We start from the raw sequence: 17169 nt of genomic DNA, 5'->3' as shown, positions 1-17169 counted from the left end.
AGTTTACTCTTCCTTATGACAGTTCATTGGTGGTTTACATATACACTAATATTTTGCTCTAAAATATGCTGCACCCCTTCAGTAAATTTGGCACATACAATTCCTCTTATCCATGCACCTTTTTCTAGACACTTTTCAAGGCTGAAGGTGTAAAAAGTGTCCAAAACAAATATATTTGGTGCATTCCATGTACTTCACTTATTTTGGTGCAATTTGCACTAGTATTCTGGCACCTTTCACTTAAGGGGGTTTTACATAGGACTATTATCGGGCAGACGAGCGTTAATATAACGCTCGTTGCCAATAATTGCCCTGTATAAAAAGAGCAGCGATCAGCGAATGAGAGAGAAAACGCTCGATCATCTGCTGGTCATGTCAGTTTAAAAAAGTAAAAGATTATCGTTGGCGGTAGCACATCTCACTGTGTAAATAGGGAGACCTGCTGTCGACATGATAATAATGTATGGGGACGAGCGATCGGACCACTCGTCCCCATCCATAGTGCCGTGTGACAGGAGCAAGCGAGCGCAGATCAACGATGATCTCTCGTTGATCGGCGCTTGCTGCACCGGCTGAGTGTCGGTCGGTGTAAAAGGGCCTTTAGTATATCTCTCCCAATTAATCTATAGTACTCACCTTTAGTGGATGGGACAGATAACAGTTTGGCCCAGAGAATCCTGGATCACAAATGCACTGCTCCTTCAAGCAATCCCCATGACCATTACAGTTGTCCAAGCAGCAAGGTCCAATGTATAAATTGTCAATTCCCCACTGCATATCTGAATACTTCTGATAAAATCGAAACCTGATAGGACTATATGCAAAAGTAGTGTTAAAGAAGGAATTCCTATCTTGAAACAAAGCTTTACACAGTAGCTGGGGAGGTATGGGGGAGATGTATGTGCATTAGCTGATGGTGTGCTTTTGTCAACAAGCCTTGGTCAGACTAGATACATGGCTATGGCTGCAAACTGAATCTTTACCCCAGGTGAAGGAAAGCCTAGCTACAACTCTGCATTATTCTATGTAAGATAATTGAAAAAAAACCCACATCTAAAGGAACAACATATCATCCCAAAAGAAACATTTAAAGAGATGGCCAAGAAAGGTAAGTATTTCAATGCTTGTCTCACGTTATAAAGAACGAATTGGTTTAGTTGAACACATTAGAAAAAAAAAGTCGAAATATATAGCGGATTTTGTGGGGCTTCAAAAACTACAGATACAGTTACATAAACCATTAGGCTGGGTTCACACGACCTATTTTCAGGCGTAAACGAGGCGTATTATGCCTCGATTTACGCCTGAAAATACGGCTACAATACGTCGGCAAACATCAGCCCATTCATTTGAATGGGTTTGCCGACGTACTGTGCCGACGACCTGTCATTTTCGCGTCGTCGTTTGACGCGTAAAATGACTGCCTCGTCAAAGAAGTGCAGGGCACTTCTTTGAAACGTAATTTGAGCCGTTCTTCATTACATTCAATGAAGAGCAGCTCAAGATTACGGGCGTCAAAGACGCCTCGCAAAATGCGAGGAGGAGCTTTTACGTCTGAAACGACGCAGCTGTTTTCTCCTGAAAACAGTCTGTAATTTCAGACGTAAAAGACAGTTCTCGTGTGCACATACCCTTCGAGAGAAATATTTCAGATGTAAAACAATATGCAGTAAAATCTCCATAGAAGACCACCTAATGTATTTGTGAAGAAAACCCCCTCACAAAAGACCAGATGTTTGTGATCAATTTGCAATTACATTATAGTCTACGTACAGTGGTCCTCTTCAAAAAGACTTACCTTCCATTCTGAACATGGTAAACTAAAAGCCCGAACACACTAACATGCTTCCTTAAACTAAAAACTAAAACATATGAGTACATAGTGGACCCAGTGTGTTTCACTAGGATTTCAAGCTCTGTTTTCTCTCAAATTATGTTTCCATTGACCTCCAAGTGTGGCAATTCTGATCTAGTCTCAGCCCAAAAGTCGGATAACATGTTCTAATGATTTTTACTGAATTAGATGGGAAACATATTCATAGATACCAGTCAGTTTCCCATCTATTTCTGATTCCCTGAATCTCACAAAAGAGGCGGGGTGCGCTCCCCACATAAATATAATGTATTCTTTATTTTTTGTATCTAAAATAATTTGAAGACACATATAGAAATCTTATAGGTTGAAAAGGAACAGACCTCATGGAGTTTTCATAGGTAAAGGAGAATGCACTTTTGACAAAATCAAGGCAAATACTTGTTCAATTACTCACTTTCCAATGAGGTTAGCAGGCAGAGGATAGATGACGCGTTTCCATCCCTTAGCTGGGAAAAACACTGATGGCTGGGATACACTCCCGGAGCATTTTGGGTCAGCAGGCAAACACTGTGGGACTAGGTAACTCCAGCTCACACCAAAGTCAGTGGAATACTGAACATGTACATTGTTTGGTACATTCTTCTCTGAGGTCTTGCAGCCAACTGCTATCTATTATGTAAAAAATCACAATGACACGTAAGTTTTACACTGAAGTAACAATCAGTCGTCAATGGTCACTTCTGCGGTAATGGTGAGGTAAGGAAGAATCATATATGATATAGATGGGAAGGAGAAAGTAAATGGGGTTTGGTGAGATAAATTAAGTGAAAAGTGGATAAGAGGAAAAGTAATGCACTACAGACAATCTGGGGAGATAACCAAAGGTATTGCATGTAGATAGTAGTGTCCTGTCAGACTATAGACATGGTGTCTACTTAACATAAGCCAAATAAGAACCAGTTAAAGTTACACGATTTTGAGACCTCTCTGACTTCCACATACGCCATTGAGCAAGGACAACACTCATCAGAGCCATAAATTGTGTTCATTGAGGTCTCGCTGGGCAATGTCCCGTGTCTTCTGAATATTGGGCAGCATGTACACAGGATTTAGGTGTAGTGCGGTCGTTTCTCGAATCTAGCAAGGTTGCAAAAAACCTTGAGAAGGTGCCGGATGAGGTCATGGGTCTGACCAAATGCTCACTGCAGAAGTTACGGATATATCAGGGAATAATGCTTGAAGTTTTTAAGGATCAGCTGTCTAGTCTGCAAGGCTTGGTGGCCCAAACACAATGCATTCAGGCTTTGCTCGAGGGATGTCTTATGTAAAATAGCAATGTGCAGTGGGCTTTTTGCTGCAGGTGTCTGCATCAGAGACAGAGGTATAAGAAGCCTTGTCAAATATAGTCACATAAGCCACCTATTATCCCATGGCACGTAAACATGACAGTGTTGTAGGCTTAATGTAAATAATGCTTAAACATTTTAGAAATGCAAAGTTCTGCAACTTTCTAATATACTTTATGTTTCAACTTCTTATTATTTTTAAGATTGCTGTCGGTGAATGAGAACATTATTTTTTACATTTGCAGGATGCAAACCCATACATAACTAGTCCTGCTCTCAGCTAAAAAGTAGATACATGTATCTAAATATATCAGCTGCACAAAACTTTCTGGTTTGCTACAATGTATCAGTCAGGAGTCCAGGCTGTCTAGACTGGATACAATTGTATCCACTTATCAGCTATAGGCCTCATGCACACTTCCGTCGGCCGTTGAACGGCCGTTATTGACGGCCCCTTCACACACAGGCTGCACACGGATGGCTTCCGTGTGCAGCCCTTTGTTTCACGGACCAAATTCAATTAGAAGCCCGAGACTGTTCCGTCAAAAACGGGCAGGAGTAGGACCTGCCCTACTTCTGACGGAACGGCCGCGCGGTTCCATTAAAACAACGGAAGTGTGCATGGTCCCATTGAAATGAATGGATTCAGGGCGCTATCTGTGACAACAATAGATAGCACCCTGAAGGAAAAAACTGAAGTGGGCATGGGGCCTAAGGTACCTGCAGCCTCTGAATGTACGCAAGAGTGTTCTCGTTCACTAACTGCAAACAAATATCTGGTAAGAAATTGAAACACAGTATATTAGAAAGTTGGCAAACTTTTTATTTATTCAGTGATGAACTGGGTTGTTTTTGTAGCAGGTTTATAGATTTCTGCAAGTTCATCCAAGATGAATGGAACTGATTTTCACAGAAATTTCTGCAACAAAATCTGTAGCATGTCTGGACCCTAAGGCTATGTTTACACGGAGTATTTTGGGGGAGGAATATCTGCCTCAAAATTCCGTTTGGAACTTTGAGGCAGATATTCCTCTCCCTGCACGCCGATTTTCGCGGCAATTATCGCGCCGTTTTTCGCCCACGGCCATTGAGCGCCGCGGGCATAAAACAGCGAGAAATACACTTTCTCCTACCTCCCATTGAAGTCAATGGGAGGTCAGAGGCGGAAGCGCCCGAAGATAGGGCATGTCGCTTCTTTATCCCGCGAGGCAGTTTTACTGCTCGCGGGAAAAAGACGCCGACGCCTCCCATTGAAATCAATGGGAGGCGTTCTCGGGCCGTTTCTGCCGAGTTTTGCGACGCGGTTTCCGCGTCAAAAAACTCGGCAAAATACCCCGTGTGAACATAGCCTAAGGCCTCTGCACGTGTATCGTAATAGCTACAGAATTTCCATCCGGATTTGTGGATAAAAAAATCTGATTATATTATAGTAGCAGCAAAGTGAATGAGATATTTTTTAACAATTTCTGTGTGGATATTGACATGCGGTGCAGATTTTTGGAACTGCAGCATGTCAATTTATGCTGTGGAATGGTTGCATATTTGTTGCAGACTTTCCCCATTGAGTTCAATGGGGGAGTGAAATCCCGCAACAAATAGAAAGTCTTGCAAATTTTGCTGCGGAAAAAGCGTCAAAATTGCAGCAAAAGTCGCCAGTAATTCATTCCACTTTAAAAAATAAAATAATCAATACTCATTGCTCCTGGCAATCCTATAGCAAAGCCTTAGGCTGGGTTCACACAACCTATTTTCAGGCATAATGGAGACATTTTACGCCTCAAATTACGTCTGAAAAAACGGCTCCAATACGTCGGCAAACATCTGTCCATTACTTTCTATGGGCTTTATGATGTACTGTGCCGACGACCTGTAGTTTTACGCCTCGCTGTCAAAAGACGGCGCGTAAAATTACAGCCTCATCAAAAGAAGTGCAGGACACTTCTTGGGACGTAATTGGAGCCGTTTTTCATTGACTCCAATGAAGAACAGCTCCAAATTACGTTCGTAAAAGACGCCGCGAAAAACGCGAGTACAAAAAACTCTTGAAACTCTTGAAAACAGCTCCGTAATTTCAGACGTAATTGCAGTTATCATGTGCATATACCCTAACTCCCACCCATCTGCTGCCGGCCCCAGGGCTGGTGTTTGATCCCATGTGACCTCTTCATCCCGGAATTCCCTGTGTTATCTGGGTCGGATTAGCTGCAGAGTTTTCCACGGCAAATCCGATCCCAGTTTAGGGGGCCTATAGCTCCTTGGGGGGAATTTATTTAACACTCTACGCCAATTTTCTGGTGAAAAAAAACCCAACGTAATTTTGCGCAAAAACTCTTTTTTTGAACAAACTTTTACAAAAAGAGGTGGGGTTTAAAGTGGCGGGACCGCCACGGCCCAACCAATTTTTCATTGGTAGATGGCGTAGATTTCACTTTTTGGCACACGGATAGCCAGAGATGCGTCTAATTTATTAGGAGACGTGCGCCTCTTAATAAATCAGGTGAATCACACTCTAGCGTATTTCAGATTATTACTGGTGTATGGAACGCCAGTCTTAAAAAATGTCCCCCCTTGTCAGGTGTTGCTGCTCAGCTTGAGTTCCAATCTGGAGAAAACAACTTTGTTGATGCCGTCTGTACCTCGGCAAAATATAACATAAAATATAGCAAGAATAAGGCAATCAAAAAAATCATAACTATGTTTACCTTAAACTGCATGATCCAGTTTTCTGCCGGCGTCAGATCATGGGTTACTGTGTACACTTCTCTGCCGTCATGACTTCCACAGATCATTACACCGTCAGGTGAGTCACAAAATCTCTCAATACTGCAGTCATCATGGAAGAGCCAATGCTCATTCACTTAGATAAAAAAATAATAATACATGGATTCTATTTGTAAAACTGTGTAGCCATTGTACACAAATAAGAGGAGGCAGATTTTCTGCCACATTGACAAAATGAGAGCTAAAATAAATGTATCTGACTTTATTATGATGTTTACTAAATCCTATGATCAACTCAATATACAAGACAGTTCATCTGAAAACGGCATTGCATCTTGTCTGGAACCTGCCAATGGGTTGATAGCAACCAAGTTATTTACTACTGCAACCGTGAATGATGCTACAGCTAATGTAATTCATTTGAAATGATTTGGCTTTTCTTTTTACAATGGCTTCCATCTGTCTACTGCTCTCCTCAATAACATGGAGCTTGTGCTTAGCAAAAGTATTAAATGAGATATTTTAAATGATCCCAAAATCTATGTGTATTTGAAAAACCCATAAAACACTGAAATATGTAGACTATCATTTAAAGTGACTGTCCACAATAAAAAAACAAACGGTTTGCTATTCCTTCAATAACAGTGCTACCCCCGTTCACAGGCTGTGTCTGGTATTGCAGCTCAGCTCTATACAAGTGAATAGGGCTGAGCTAAAATACCAGACAGGACATGGACAAGAGCGATGTAGTTCTGAAAAAAATACAAAAACATTTGTAATCCTGAACACCCCCTTGAAAATAGTTGTGATCACCTTAAATATCATGGCACTAAGTTAGATAATGGAAAAAATAAAATCTGATTTGCACTTATATGTTCTACACTTAGTTACGGGGTATATAGATTCTACAACATCAAACACTGTTCTAGTATATTATTTTCTCCAGTTTAAAATGACAAATGTATAATTCTATAAATGAATATGTTGAAATCATCATAACTCAGTATGGTGAGTAGAAAATAACAGCTAATATTATTATATTGTTAATGAAATTACCTGCTGATTTTTCTTCACCATAAAAATCAAAGCCTCCCCTCCCAATGGGTCCGGCATCAGCTGGAGTGCGCTCATGTTGTGGAAGTGGCGCACTGCTGAATGTGTCTAACATCACTGTACTCTGATCTACAGAGCCGGATATCAAAACATTGTCGATGGCCCAATCATTTTGGTCTAAGCCATCGTGCTTAGGCTGCCACCAGCGGAAACGGGTGCCCACAGTCTTAGCACTGGGAGGTAGAAGAATATTTACAAAGCTGCAAGCAAAAAAAACATGATCATTCAGTAGCTAACATTGGTGCCAAGGAAATTGCATATTTTTGCAATTTTTTTTTTAATATCTATGTTTTTCCAGAAACTACAGTATTAAAAGTAATCAACACACTTGTGGATAATTCAAGGTATATTCTGCAAGATTCACACTACAACGTTAAACCTATGAAACTATATTCTGTAACTTTTGTGATACAATTTTTTAAAGATCCTCTTTCAACTTCAGCCAGCTATATTGTAAATTTTTTAAAGGGTTGGAAAAAAATAATTCCACTTTACATAAAAATCTTCACATGTTCTGGTATATGAGTGAGGCTAGCGGAAGCGACAGTTTAAAAAGGAGTATATACCACCTTGCAATAAATGTTGCATTTTTACATATTTTTAGAAACAACACAATAAAGCTATATATGTTATACTATAGGGGGGGGGGGGACCTCCAGATAAATCAGCAGGAAAGCTGCAGGGAATTTAGATTTGTAGTGTTTTCGTCTTCCCCGTTTTGTGACAGACTGTGCTGCCTCGGGAAGAGAATGCAGGTTGTGAATGATTTAAAATTCCTTGCAGCCATAAAAAATTTATCTGATCTATTGGACCTTCTTTGAAAGAGGGTGAATCCTATGTTAATAATATATTAGGATAGCTGTTCATGCAATTTCCTATGTTCACTAAAATAATTAGTGGCAGTTTGCGTGCTTTTTTCTAAACTTCCAGTAGGGGGAGCTGTGATATAACAATGGAGAACTGTATGCTTATCTCCACAAGCACCAACTCTCCACTGCCCGAGGTTCATTTCAAGGTATATGGTTGAGTTTGCTTTTTTTATTTGTGCTTTTTTAAGTTCACATTATTTTTAATATTAACAAAAATACCCGTCCAATTAAATACTGTTATTTGGTTGAATGTAAACTATATGGTTGGGGCCAGAAATGGCGTATAATTTTTTCCTGTGGACTTTGCTGCAAATACAAAACATGCATGATTTTTATGTGAATTTTGATATCGACTGTGAATATCGGGAACATTTTCGCAACAGAATGGGCATGGTGTGGATTCACCACTACAATTCCGCCGTGTCTCAACTCTACCCTGAACCATAAGACACACTTAAAGCAGAAAATGGCTGCTTGAGTTATATCCCTTTCAGTGTGTTTAATCTTCCAAATTCTACTAGGACAGTGTCCTAAAGATGTATCAAAGATGTAGGAAAAGAAAAAATGGGTCCCAGATTTTGCATACATACCCTGGTTTGCTGTACTGATCGTAAAAGATTTCCATTAATAGGTTCCAGGTAATGCCTCCATTTACGGAATACTCCAGCAATACACCTTGATTTCGGCTATGAGGTGTTATCAGACAGCCATACATGAAATAAAACTGAATAAACTCAGCGCTAGTGAGATTCAGATCCACAGTCACTAAGAGGCGACTGCAACCCTGCGGAAAAAAAGCATTTATTACACAAGTCATTCAGCAACAAAGTCTACATTCTAAATAAACCAGTGTCTACCTACCACTGGAATTCGAAACAGATATGACCTATATGAATGACACAGGTGTGTGTCACCATGACATGTCTGTGCCATGTAGCACTATTTGGAAAGCAATGTCCTTTCCCTTGTTGTCCGAAAGTACAATTGCTATATGTCAGGCTTGAACTATAGTTAGTAAGAGTTAAAACAAATACAGAAAATACATGGAAAAACAAAACATGACAAAATCCACACTCACCCCACTGAAGTGAAGAGCCATTCCGGACGCTACTGCACCACAGACACTGCTGAGTTTGCCGCCGCTTACTGTCAGCCAGTTCTGGCTAGCTGGAGCTCGGTTAAAAGTGTCCTTCAGTTGAGTTGGTAAAGACACCTCAGGCTCATCACAGTAAATTCCACCCCAGTAGTCATCACACCTGTAAACCAAAAGCAACACAAAGTCGTAATACGTATATGAAGTACCATAACATTCAAAAGGAGAATGAAATAACCATCCCAAGTATCACTACAATATTGCAGTGATGCTGTGTACAAGCACTGATAAAACCTCGAGTGGGCAACCTACTAAAGAAAGGTTGCACACAGATTTCTTTTTCTTCTACTGAAGTATTCTTCCATGCCGATGGTGTCCGATATCAGCGCAACTGGTTGTTGTTCCAGCAGAGGTGCTCACGTGTCTACAGCACCTTGTTGAATGTCTCTTCTTGGTGTTGTGCCATTCACAATAACTCAAGTTAGGCATGGTTACCCATTTCATCCCTCCCTTTTTTTTTTTTCAATATTCTGTCTAGATCTTGGAGAAGGGGATCCTTTGTTAAGTTCTTACAAGGATTAGTGATACTTACACACAATTCCCTTGTACACAGCGTCCATGTCCACTGCACATATCTACACAACCATCTCCAATGTAGACATTATCAATAGCCCAGGTTTGCTGCTTATCAAAAGGCGATGGTTGGTTCCAGCGGAACCTTGTAGCCTGAGATCTGCAAAAAGAAGAAAACAAACGCTTTCCTATGAATATATCAACACTTGTTTACTATTTGAAAGCAATAGGTAATAAAACATTAGAAAAATTATAATGGGTACAAGATAGAAAGTATTTAAAACATAAACATTATTTAAAGAGGCTCTGTCACCAGATTTTGCAACCCCTATCTGCTATTGCAGCAGATAGGCGCTGCAATGTAGATTACAGTAACGTTTTTATTTTTAAAAAACGAGCATTTTTGGCCAAGTTATGACCATTTTTGTAGTTATGCAAATGAGGCTTGCAAAAGTCCAAGTGGGTGTGTTTAAAAGTAAAAGTCCAAGTGGGCGTGTATTATGTGCGCACATCGGGGCGTTTTTAATACTTTTACTAGCTGGGCGCTCTGAAGAGAAGTAACATCCTCTTCTCTTCAGAACGCCTAGCTTCTGACAGTGCAGATCTGTGACGTCACTCACAGGTCCTGCATCGTGACGGCCACATCGGCACCAGAGGCTACAGTTGATTCTGCAGCAGCATCAGCGTTTGCAGGTAAGATCGACTTACCTGCTAACGCCGAGGCTGCTGCAGAATCAACTGTAGCCTCTGGTGCCGATGTGGCCGTCACGATGCAGGACCTGTGAGTGACGTCACAGATCTGCACCGTCAGATGCTGGGCGTTCTGAAGAGAAGAGGATGGTACTTCTCTTCAGAGCGCCCAGCTAGTAAAAGTATTAAAAACGCCCCGATGTACGCACATAATACACGCCCACTTGGACTTTTACTTTTAAACACACCCACTTGGACTTTTGCAAGCCTCATTTGCATAACTACAAAAATGGTCATAACTTGGCCAAAAATGCTCGTTTTTTAAAAATAAAAACGTTACTGTAATCTACATTGCAGCGCCGATCTGCTGCAATAGCAGATAGGGGTTGCAAAATCTGGTGACAGAGCCTCTTTAATATAACAGTAATTTTGAAGTTCAAGTTAAAAAATATCAGCAATGGCTGGTTGTGGGCATCTCTAGTATTTATACATAAGCCCAGTTTGTTTTTTTTTATTAAAGAAAATGTTTTATTCTGCTATGAATATAGCCTGGCAAAATAACCTCTATATATTTTTTACAATAAATACAATGTTCCCTTACAAAGTAATGAGGTTACAGACCATGTGTAGTAGCAAACATAATGTCGCTCAGGATTAACAATGATAGGCTGAAAATAACATAACATTTATAGAAATAGAACCTCTGTGTGAATTTTAATCTTTTAATGTGACCTATTTATTTGAACTGCAGTGTAATCCATGTACAATTGTTCCGTGCCAAATCAATATACATGTATTAGTTTATACGTTTATACTGTACATTGTGGACTATTTTCAACATAAAAGCCTCAGTAAAATCTTATTGTGACTCCTTTGGGAGAAAATCCAAATTAGCAGTTGCAAGGGACAAATCAGAAGCTACACCGCAGTCAAAAATGTCAGTACATGGGGATTTCACACCCTCATGGTAACTCATGTATATTTATATTCATGTATACTTGGCTCAAAAGATCAAATGAGTCTGGTTCCTAGTGATATCATAAAGTAGACATGTAGCAGGCTGTAAGGAACTAATAACTACAGTATATATATATATATAAAAAACTATTTCTACAGATACTAATTTAATATGACAGGTTAGCTTGAATGAAATATTGCTAGTTATATTTTTGCACTTTCCAATAAGCAGACATAACCTACAAATAATAGCACAATGAAATTCATTACATGCCCCCTGAAGCTTTGACAATGTAGGTCTATTTCATATGACTTATCCAGTGTAAATGCAGGATGCATTTATTTATACAATTCAGGTATATGTATAATCTATCAGTGTAGGTATGAGCTGTAAGCTTGGTGTCAAGGACAGGAGAGACATTTGACCTGCTGATGTATTTAGCTCATAGAAGATTGCCTTGACGGATAGGGGGTGTAAAACATCAGAATGTGAAGAAGATTGTTTTCATTGACACACAGAAAGCAGAGATCTTGAAAATGGTGAGTAATTGAAATATAAAGTGCATTAGAAAATTGCTTTTTATTATGAAGTGGTAAGTTTTATTTCCATTAGACTGGAAAAACCCTTTTATTGGATGGAAATATTATGGTAGGAAATGAAGTGGGGTCTTCATGCGAGCCTTCCATAATCCATGGACTAAAGAATTTATATGAGGATTGAACCCAAACGCTTGTAAGCTAGAAGTATGGGACTGAAACAGTTCTCCTTAACTTTCATTTGAAGCCATTGTAGCTCAATTGGTCACACCATTTACTCGTAGGTTCTGTGCAAACTTCCTTACTTTTGCTTAAAATTTTGCATGCTACACTATTAAATCTAGTAAAAAAAATAAAAATGAAAACCTGACAAATCCATCCAAAAATTAACGATGAAGGATTATAGCAGATCCGTCATATCCATCACGGATTCAGTAAAAATAGAAGCCTCCAAGTCAGTGTGAGCACAGCCTAAAGCTGCATCATAAAGGATGAAAAAGTATATATTTCACATGTAAGATTTATTTGGTGCTCTTCACCTATTTGTATGACTGCAATGAAAATCTGATCACATTTTAGTTTAAATGTATGCAAAAATTCTGAGAATTCTAAAGTGTTCACAAACTTTCTATCTTCATATTTCAAAGGTTAAATAATTATTGAAAAACCCTCTAACAAAGTCATTGAAAAAAGTTGCCCAAATATTGCTGGCTGAGTCAAGTCAAGTAGAAGACGATAGAATAAAGAGGACTGCATTTATTTTAATAGCATATATTATAAGCAATAATATTAAAAGTCTTTCTGTTGATTAGGCTAATTCAGTATTTTCTTGTGTACCTAGTATATGCAGGTAGCGGCAATGTAAACCTGGTCCATTTATTGAAAGTGTCAGACACCAGAACTCTCTGAAGTTGATATTTGTTACATTCCACGTTGGTTGGAAGACAGTCTTTAAATACAGGATTCCATGTAAGCCCCAGATCCACTGAATATTCTAGTTCAATTGCTATAAATATAAGAGAAAAAATATAATTAAATATATATTTTTTTAAACTGAATATTGTATCCAACTACAATCAATATCTACTGGAAAATAATAATAGTAATGTTGATAAATAATTCACTGTCTTTCTGTAGTTAGTAGGGTGAACATAATGAAAAGCAGAATCTAGGGTTACACAGTAATACCCATCATGCCTTGTCATCAGCATCAGCAATATGCTTGTCTTGCCAAATTGATTCCAAGTCACTGTAATAACTATAGCCCATTTGGTTACTATAGAATATGATTAAAATGGTTGCTGTGCAGTACAGCAGGGGACAGGAACTCACTGCCTGCAGCTCCTACATATTACAGCATTTGTGGGGTGCAGCAAAACTCCTAAATATTACACATTTATCAATTTTGTCCTAATTTAGTGGTAAACTCACCACATTATCCACTGTATAGTCCTATTTAACTTACAATACAATGATATAGTGTATAAAATGAGAGTGGTCTTATTTAATGGCTGTGAAATCTATAAGAGAAGAATACATAGTCTGTTGTCAATACTAGTAAGAAATGGTGGTAACAGGTCTGTGACCTACCTCCCCCCCTACTTAGAACTATAAACACACTTGAGTTACGCATTCATTTGGAAAAGGGAACATATGACTCTACTCCAGGAAATAAATTAACATTTCGTAAATGACAGAACATAGCAAAGCCATCCAAGTGAAAGAAAATCATGTAATAAGGGCTACACTGCTGGACCGTCATTAATGGGTGTAGAAATAGCAAATTTATTGGATGTGGGATAACCTGAGGGACTTTGACTAAATGAGACAAGGATGATTTATATAGGGTAGTGCTGCGATATTCTTCTGGGTGGAAGGTCAGTTTATAATGACCCTTGAGTTTTAATTATTTATGATATTTGTAAAAGGAGGCAAGTCTGATATTCATAAGAATGGGGGAAGAGCAAAGCTCAAACATGCCTGTACGCTACTGCCCAGCTCCACTATTATTTGTATGGGAAAATCAAATTGTTACTAAAACATAATAAGTAAAAAAATATTTAGAAAACAGGACAAATAAATACAATTTTCCCATTCGTTCCCATCGCACATCTCTATTTTGCACACGTCAAGTAGAGCCATTGTGAAGGCAGATTATTACAATTTCAATGTATTTCAATTGTTCAAGCAAAACATAGATATTTTAAAACACATCTTTTTTTTTATTGCATGAACTTTACATTAGGATAACTGCTGATATGGATATATGTTCCACAAACTTTATGTTACAGCACAAGTATTTTTCTAGAATCTTGAAGCAAACAAAACCTTTAATAAATGAGAAAATATGTCACATAAAAAGGAGTCTGTAGTTTTCCTCTAGAAAGTAACTTTTATAGAAAATATTATCTAGAAAAGGCTAGTCCAGCTTAAAGGGAATAAAAATTGATGGGCCATCGAAAGCTGATTGGTCAGGGTCCAACTCCCGGGACCCCCGCTAATCCGCGGTTTTGAGGGGAATGCAGCTCTCGTGTGAGCGCTGCTTCCCCTTCATCTCTTCTTGCTCACTGTGAATCCTCGACACGCGGCGATTCACAGGTATTGCAGCCTTTTCTCCCATTGAAGTGAATTGGAGAAAAGGCTGCAATACCTCTGAATCGCCACTACATGCGTGTCGACGATTCACAGTGAGCAAGTAGAAATGAAGGGTGGGGGGGGGGGGGGGCAGCGCTCGTACGACCCCTGCACTCCCCTCAAAACAGCTGATTGGCAGGGACCTAGGAGTCAGTCCCTGACCCATCAGCTATTGAAGCCCTATCCTTAGAATAGGCCATCAATTGTTAATTGCCTGGAAAATCCCTTTAACAAAGTGTTTATCTTTCAGTTTTCGCATAAAGAGAGAAGCTGTGGATATGACTATGACATTTAACAATGAAAGATCTGAGCTCGCTTTAACAGGGAATTTCTATAAATGATAAAATGAGATAAAGGAGTAATATAATGTTCAGAGTTTTGTACCAGCTTCTCTGCTCCCTTTGGCTGAGAGTTGTTTTAACCTATGTATTGTAGTTATAGGTTGTTAATATGCACCGATATGCTTTGTAAACAACATATAGCTGTGTCTAGTGATCATCTTTTCAGTAAACTTGTCTTTGTGAGGAGGACATTACGAATAAAGCTTTACAAAACACTGTAGAAACTGAAGAAATCTACAGCGCATCTCTCATTTTGAGCGATAATAACAATATATTCTCCAAGGAATATTCAGTTATGTCTCTTTTTAGATTGATGCATTGGGCCATTTCTCAGGACATTTTAGGAGCAAATAAGGGGTTTCTAAAGACTGGGGTTTCAGTGTACGGCTTTGACCTATCACATTTGCTGTTGTTCAGCAGAAAAAGTTAGTTCACATATCGGGCTATTCAGCCGTCAGCATCTAGAGGAAGCTGCTAAGTTATACATTCTAAAAGCTCTGGACAGGGTCAAAACCCCTAAAGAATATTCGGGAACAGCCATTTTAATTTAGATACACAGATGAATTTCAGGTCTGCAGTATTATTAATGAAAGAAGCAACTCTCATGTAGTGAAAAATATTCTTATTACATATTTTCAAATGACTAGTCCAAAGACACAGAAAATTGTATTTCAGTTATAGATGTGCTTGAATTCTATAAGAAATATCATTACAACTCAGTATTTCAATATAAAACTTATATGTAGTATTGACTTGTACATATTTATTTTTCTTTTGAGGCAAAATGGTTATTTTGGAAACTTGTGAGGTATTAACGGTAAAACAATATTACATGGTCTGATTGTTATGCTTAAATACTATGTTTTTTGGAAAAACGTATCAATTCATCATCTCTAAAACTACTTGAACCTCATGGAATTTGATATGAATGTAACAGACTAACATTGGTAACCGGTAGGCATGTTGCACAGAATGCTGTAGAAATATGGACTCTGTATTGCTATCTGTGATGGCCTCTCCTCGGTTAGGGTTCCTTACCATAACAAGAGTCTGTAACAGAGCAAGAAGCGGCAAAATCCAACTGCATGAAGGAGTCTTCGTTTACCACAATGTCTGTGGTTACCACATAACGCGTGCTGGCTTTTTCAATGAACACAAGTGCATCCCCACTAGAACCACAAACTGACATTTTTGTGCCTCCAGGATGGAGTAGCCATTTCTTGTTGTCCAAAATGGAGAAATCGTCCTCTAAAACAGTGTTTCCAGATATATTCCCACCAATAAGGATCTAGAAACATAAAAACATGTGTTTTGTAAACTTCCTTTTTATTTCTTCAATAGTTTTTCGGTGTCATAATTACCTAGGTGCCTGGTTGAGCAAATATTATGGTGGGAAAATCAAAATGTGCTAAGTTCCAGTCTTGTAAAACTCGAAATAACATCAGCTTTTAAATATAAGCTAAGCTGTCATGATAGGTTGTCATGGTGGCAAAGACTATAAGTTGTGGCTAGGCTTAAGTTATTAGACATATATGGGATATATTTATATAAAGTAGGCGACTGCTAGTTTATTGATTAATGAAGTGAGATATAAGGCTGTGTTCAAAATGTCAAAGTTTTTTTGCCACAATTTTCTGAAAATTGTGGCAAAACCTCGATAAAACTATAAAAAGACGTGTGGACACAACCTTAGAGTGACAATAGTTTTGGTTTGGTTTCTTTAACTGCATTCTTATCATTAAATTAATGTTGTTCATCTAGTTTAGTTGAATATTCTATTTAGCATGAACACTGATCTATATAACAAAATTATAGGGGCAGCTTTAAAATGTGCCTGAATACTGGCTCAAATTGAGATAGAATTCTGGTGTACATGCTGTGCGCCACATATATAAACTCTTTTAGACACTTTTGGGGCCACGCGATACAAAGGGGTGTGGCTTAGCTGGGAAGGGTGTGATTTAGCAGAAAGGGGTGTGGCTTAAAATGCAATGTCATGCACCAACATTGCATAAAAATGTTGCCACAAAATTTTACATAAACTTAGCCAACCAAGAGGTAGTATGAGGAAGAGAAAAGTGTCTAAAATGTCTAGATAGATGAACCTAATTTATCATACAGCATCCAGTACTTTGATAAATTTGCTGCATCTTCAAACTGCCTTGTTTAAGTTTATACTATCTAAATATTAGACGTTGTTAGTAAATCTGCCTCATAGTTGTAAAACCATTAAATGTTACAAATTTACTTATTTGAAGTTAAAATCAAGGTAAGAATGAAGTAGTAAGCTCTGCTTACACAATACAGCACCATTAATACATGCACATTTATTTTAATATTAGAAATGAGCAGTCTGGGTTTCAGATTAATTTGACAGAAACGAAAATAATGGTCTGAATTGGGAGATGGTTCCTGACGGGTTAAATATGCAGAGCCCAGCAGTCTAAGAGGATTATATAGTGAAACCAATGGCAGCAAA

At 38.6% G+C, this 17169-nt stretch overlaps 1 protein-coding gene across 4 annotated transcripts in view; it reads right to left on the bottom strand.

Annotated features, from left to right (window-relative positions):
* Positions 1 to 17169, bottom strand: part of RELN (reelin) — a 749731-nt gene that overhangs the window by 42923 nt on the left and 689639 nt on the right. For all 4 annotated transcript variants that reach the window (XM_075857310.1, XM_075857311.1, XM_075857308.1 and 1 more), the window contains exons 45-53: positions 15729 to 15978; positions 12553 to 12721; positions 9551 to 9691; positions 8944 to 9121; positions 8456 to 8649; positions 6940 to 7196; positions 5865 to 6019; positions 2271 to 2485; positions 637 to 814 (exon numbers count right to left, since the gene is read on the bottom strand). In XM_075857310.1, coding sequence (XP_075713425.1) covers positions 637 to 814; positions 2271 to 2485; positions 5865 to 6019; positions 6940 to 7196; positions 8456 to 8649; positions 8944 to 9121; positions 9551 to 9691; positions 12553 to 12721; positions 15729 to 15978 — 1737 coding nt within the window. The remainder of the gene's footprint in view (positions 1 to 636; positions 815 to 2270; positions 2486 to 5864; positions 6020 to 6939; positions 7197 to 8455; positions 8650 to 8943; positions 9122 to 9550; positions 9692 to 12552; positions 12722 to 15728; positions 15979 to 17169) is intronic.

The sequence above is a fragment of the Rhinoderma darwinii genome, chromosome 3 (assembly GCF_050947455.1).
Source record: "Rhinoderma darwinii isolate aRhiDar2 chromosome 3, aRhiDar2.hap1, whole genome shotgun sequence".
Taxonomy (NCBI): domain Eukaryota; kingdom Metazoa; phylum Chordata; class Amphibia; order Anura; family Rhinodermatidae; genus Rhinoderma; species Rhinoderma darwinii.
The sequence above is the reverse complement of the archived record's forward strand: the minus strand, read 5'-3'. Positions and strand labels throughout refer to the sequence as shown.